Source organism: Haplochromis burtoni, unplaced genomic scaffold, assembly GCF_018398535.1.
Source record: "Haplochromis burtoni strain Fernald_Lab_line unplaced genomic scaffold, NCSU_Asbu1 Contig_797, whole genome shotgun sequence".
NCBI lineage: Eukaryota > Metazoa > Chordata > Actinopteri > Cichliformes > Cichlidae > Haplochromis > Haplochromis burtoni.
Genome location: NW_024583158.1, coordinates 139,592 through 144,505, shown reverse-complemented (window position 1 = coordinate 144,505; position 4,914 = coordinate 139,592). Strand labels below are relative to the sequence as shown.

General features: G+C 37.4%; 1 protein-coding gene across 6 annotated transcripts in view; it reads right to left on the bottom strand.

Moving 5' to 3' along the window:
* Window positions 1-4,021, bottom strand: part of LOC102304157 (triggering receptor expressed on myeloid cells 1) — a 21,728-nt gene extending 17,707 nt beyond the window's left edge. For 3 of the 6 annotated variants that reach the window (XM_042215701.1, XM_042215702.1, XM_042215700.1), the window contains exon 1: window positions 3,898-4,021. In XM_042215701.1, the coding sequence (XP_042071635.1) occupies window positions 3,898-3,931 (34 nt within the window). In that variant the 5' untranslated portion in view covers window positions 3,932-4,021. Of the gene's footprint in view, window positions 1-396; window positions 593-1,157; window positions 1,314-1,395; window positions 1,431-1,766; window positions 1,869-2,337; window positions 2,554-2,780; window positions 3,132-3,897 lie in introns of those variants that run through there. The other 3 variants (XM_042215697.1, XM_042215698.1, XM_042215699.1) reach the window with 3 other exon arrangements.
* Between the last annotated feature and the right edge of the window lie 893 nt (window positions 4,022-4,914).

Here is a 4,914-nt window from a genome sequence, read left to right as displayed (position 1 = left end):
CACACACACACACACACGATGTGCTTTGTCTTTCAGGTGTCTTTCCCTATTGTTTGTATACTTTGTCACAGCTGTAGCAGTTGGAGACCCAGCATGTCTGTTTGTTTCATCCTCAATTTCCCCCACCCTCATATTTTTCTCTTGTTTTTCTCTCATTTTTCTTCTTCTATTCCTCTAAATTTCTTCTTTTGCCAATCCAACCTTCACACCCTGTCCGCTCCAACATAATATCCACACACAGAATAATATGAATAATAAAATTAAATAAATAGATAAAACAAAAACATAAAAAGAGGAGCCTACAGAGGGTCTACAGTGCCCCTCTTGGGAAAGCAAATATGTTTGGCACAACAAAGCATTCAGACCATTACGCTTGTTACAGCTGCTGGACAGGACAGGTTTAAAAAAAATACTAATATACTCATAGTGAGGAAACAGAGTACACAGGAGGTGAAGCATCTTTGGTGTGGATGGCAGTACTCAGGTCCACCTGAGGCATTGAGTAGACAACATCAGTTGCTTCACCACAGGGGGCGCTGCTGGTGGCAGGAATCTGGGGAAGATGCACTTCAGCGTAGCAGAGGTTGTCTGCCTTAATGAGATAAAGAGGTGAGATCAAACATTAGACATAAGACTGTTAAAATTAAATAATGTTGAATATTTAAATTGAAAAACCCACATCTGAAAAAAAAAATCAAGAATACATTTTTGTCATAATCATCATAAAGTCTCTGAAGTCACCTTTCAAAATACCTTTGTAACAAAATCTGAACATGACAACGTTCACAAACGAAGGATTTACTAGACTGTCTTTTTTTCTTTAGTGTTTTATAGTTGTGTTAAATACAGATTAATTAACCTTAACGTTTGATAGACTTGTTTTCCACCAGAAAGGTGTTTGTTTTTTTTTAAATCCCACTGAGTATGAAGCTGATATTTATTCAAAAATACACATTTCAGTATAGAAAGGATTCTTTTGAATCTTTTTCTCAATTTAAAAGATTTTATCTGCTCCAAACAAAGAGGAAGAACTTTTATTTCTTCAGTCTTCAGTGGAACATGGCTCTTTGTGTCTGAGCACAGATGAATTACTTCACTACACAAACAGTTACCTGGTTTATGACCTCAGCTTAGAATCAGACCACAGTTTTACTCACGTTGTTCTGAGGAGAGGTGACGAGGCTGTAGAGGTCTATATTTTCAACTCCATCTGAATGGGGGTCTTTGGCGGTGGCATAAACTGAAGACACTTCTACAGGAGGTGACCTGCTCGGTATGTCAGACTTTCCAATATCTTCATACAACCTGTCGGCCTGCAGCAGGAGAACAAACCAGCTGACAGATACAAAGCAAACAATAATGAAGCTGATGTGTGTCACAGGTCCTAAAACCCACCTGCGTGTCAGCATACTCTGTTTCCACAGGAGGTCCTGAAAAACATGCAGGTCAGAAAATAAACAGCTGTCTTTAAGGCACATAACAGGAAGAAGAACCTGAGGAACTAAACTCAGGAACGATATGAAGAACTACATATGAACTACAGTTAAATAAGGTACATGGCTGATAAAGAATCAAAATCATATCAATCAAATCTGCTACAATTAGTTTCTGTTGTGAGTCATAAATGAACATCCGGTGCTCTTTTTACAAACAGACTGAACTGAAGTGAAAACAGCGTGACAGAAACGTCACACCTGACTTAATTCATGCAAACTGGGACATTCTGAGCTGAGCATGTTTAGCCTTTTCTGTTTTCCTAGCCTCACCTCTGGGTTTAGTGGTCCTGCTCTTCATGCAGCAAATCAGCAGAGCTGCTGATAAGACGACGATCATAATGAGCAGAATCAGACCCACATAAATCAGCACATCTGCAGGAGTTTAACAGAGAAGATTTCTTTTACTCACAGTGTAAACATGTGGCCTCCAGGTCTGTTCATCTAGCAGTAAAGTTGTGCACATACAGAATAACGTATCTTTGGACTGAAAACAGTTCCTCAAACACTATCTGACAAACTGTTTATCAAGAATGACAGAACAATTTATTGCTTCTAATTTATTCACTAAAATATCAGAGCGCTCCTTCCACAGCTCTTAATGTGTCATTCTTGTGTAGTTCTCTGATAACAACACATGAATGAACCCAAAGCCCTTTTCTACTCGAGCACTCATACGACCTGCCTTATTCATCCTTTTAGACAAACACTTTTTTCCTACACCTTGTGCTTTCTATCCAACAGTTACACTCTGATAAACACACTGGAATATGGGATCAGACGAATGGCCTTCCAATTAGAATATGACATGCTCTACCTGCTAAGCGACAGCCACCCAATATACCTGATCTTGCATGTTTGGTTTCTGTGAAGGCTGATGAAGGTGTGGAGCTTAAACTCTGTGTTGTTTCCATTTTGTGTGGCGTGGAGGCTGATGAAGGTGTGGAGCTTCCTGAAGTTGAGCTTAAACTCTGTGCTGTTGGTGGTGTGGAGGCTGATGAGAGAAACACTGAAGCTGAAAAAGGTCTCAGAGTCCCGTTTGGTGTTGAAGTGGTTGAAGCTGTGAACAATGAAACCATCAGAGTCATAATAAGACCACTTGAAGCAGTTTATATATCTGCATGTGACTGACGTGGTTATGGGCTGTTTGACAGCAGAACTGATGAAACTTGATGTTTCAGATAAATATAACATCTGTAGGTGATTTGAAGGAAAAGTAGCTGCTTTTGAGACGTGAAGCTTCTGTCACACCTTCAAAGACAAACACGACTGTTAGCAGAAACTCACCTTCTGTGACAATCAGCTCAAAATCAGAGTTTCCATCTGTCAACAAGACTCTGTCCAAAGAGCACCTGTACCGTCCTGAGTCAGACTGTTTCAGCTGTGTGATGCTCACATACAGAGTAGGATATGAGGTAATATATGTTTTTACATATTTAATTCTGTATCTGCCGTTCTGAGCTGCATCATCAGATGTTTCAACAAGAATGTTTCCATCTTCACATTTTTCCTTACAGAAGAGTTTCCTGCTTCCAGGCAAATAAAAACTGCATGCAACTGTGATGTTTCCTCCTTCCTCTGCTCTGTGGGTGCGAGTTTGTGCTTTGACCAAACCAGTGTTTCCATCCTGGAGTGCTGCTGAAAGGATGAACAATCATTAGTTACAATCTTACTATAGATTAAATGTGACAGATGATTATTAATTTGAACTGATGACAGAAGTTCAGTTAACTTCACTTTTCTGTTTTTATTTGCAAACAGCAAACTTCCTGTTTTATACACGAACACAAAGCATCTGATGTGGAAGATTCAGAGTTTAAGGTTCTAAAAAAGATAAAACAGTCAAAATTCATTTTTGTATCTTTGATGACATCATCATCATCATCATCATCATCATCATCATCATCATCGGCAACAGCTATTTCTATATTTGTATGTGAAATGAACATTTTAGTCGCGCTGCTAAACATCCAGTTCTCACTTTGTTGCTCTTCAGCTCATTAAGAGAAGAAATGAAACACAGAGTGTTTGTTTCATCAGCTCTACTATTATAAGTTTGTCTCTCATAGAAGAGTAGATGAAAGGAATTTGATTATAGATTCAGTGTCCAACAAAAAGTAGAAGATTTCTGGGGATCAAACTGGTTTAAAACTAAAAATAATTTGCAAATTACAAAAAAGTTTGTGGAAACATTTAAATTCCACACAGATTTATATATTTCAAACTGGATATATTTCACAGATTTTCTTATGCTTTTAATAACCTGCATGTTTAACCACAACAACCACTAACTATGAGGGAGAACAAGGAAATGAAGAAGGAAGTTTAAAATTTAAAAATAAAATGGAGACAAATAAAAGTTAGAACAGAGAAAGTGACAGAAATAAGAAGAGAATTTACTCACTGAGGAAGATGAAGCAGAGCAAAGTGTGCTTCATCTCAGAGCTCTGATGGTTTAATGCTGCTTCTCTTCTTCTTCACTTCAAACCAGGAACTTCTTACTTCTCTTAATGATGAGGTCACGCCTTCAGAACTCACACACACCCACACAAAGACTTTTTTTAAAACTGCAATAATGTTTCTTTATTTAAATTTCCTGTTTCCTCACATAACATAAATGTTTTTGATTTTCAGAGTATCATTCATGCTCTAAAGAAACCGACTGCGTGAGGTTTACTAAACTATAATTATAGGATATAAACTAGACTATTTTATAACTAGACTAGTTGACTAATGTTGGCTGTCCTCCATTTTCATCACACCAAACAGAACAATCTTTAGTATTTCATTTATCAGACGATGCAGAAATAAAATGTCTATTTATTTACGACTTCTATTTTAAGTTGTGTGTCACAAACTGAATCTTTTAATGTTCAGAAGTTCATCCAGTCTCTATCCAAACTTAAACACAACAATGCTTTTAAAGGAAATATTTACCAGGTGTTTATTTTTTTATTCATTCTTTTTAGATCATTTGAATTTTATTTATTTTTGATATTGTGTTGTTTCTGAAAAAACTCTGACCAAACAGAATAACCTTATATATGTTACATTTTTATTTTACATGTTTATAAGCAATTCTACCCCCAGGTCAAAAACATACAAAAGAAATAGACAAGTAGCCCCCAACCCTTGGGTCATGGAGCGGTACCGCTCCGTGAGAGTTGATGCTTGTTTTTATCCTTAACTCGGTTTCCCTGGGTCTTTTCCTGTGTGTTATGAATAAATCTTCTTTGTTTTGGTACTGGTTTTATTTTGTTGTATTTATCCGCGACACCTTAAAGGCCGGTCCATGAAAATGCTGTCGGACATAAACCGGTACACATATATATATACATATGTAAATGTACCTGTACACGTGGAAGCAAGGACCTCACAGCACATGCATACTCCAAGTGTATTATAAGAGTTTGCTGCACAC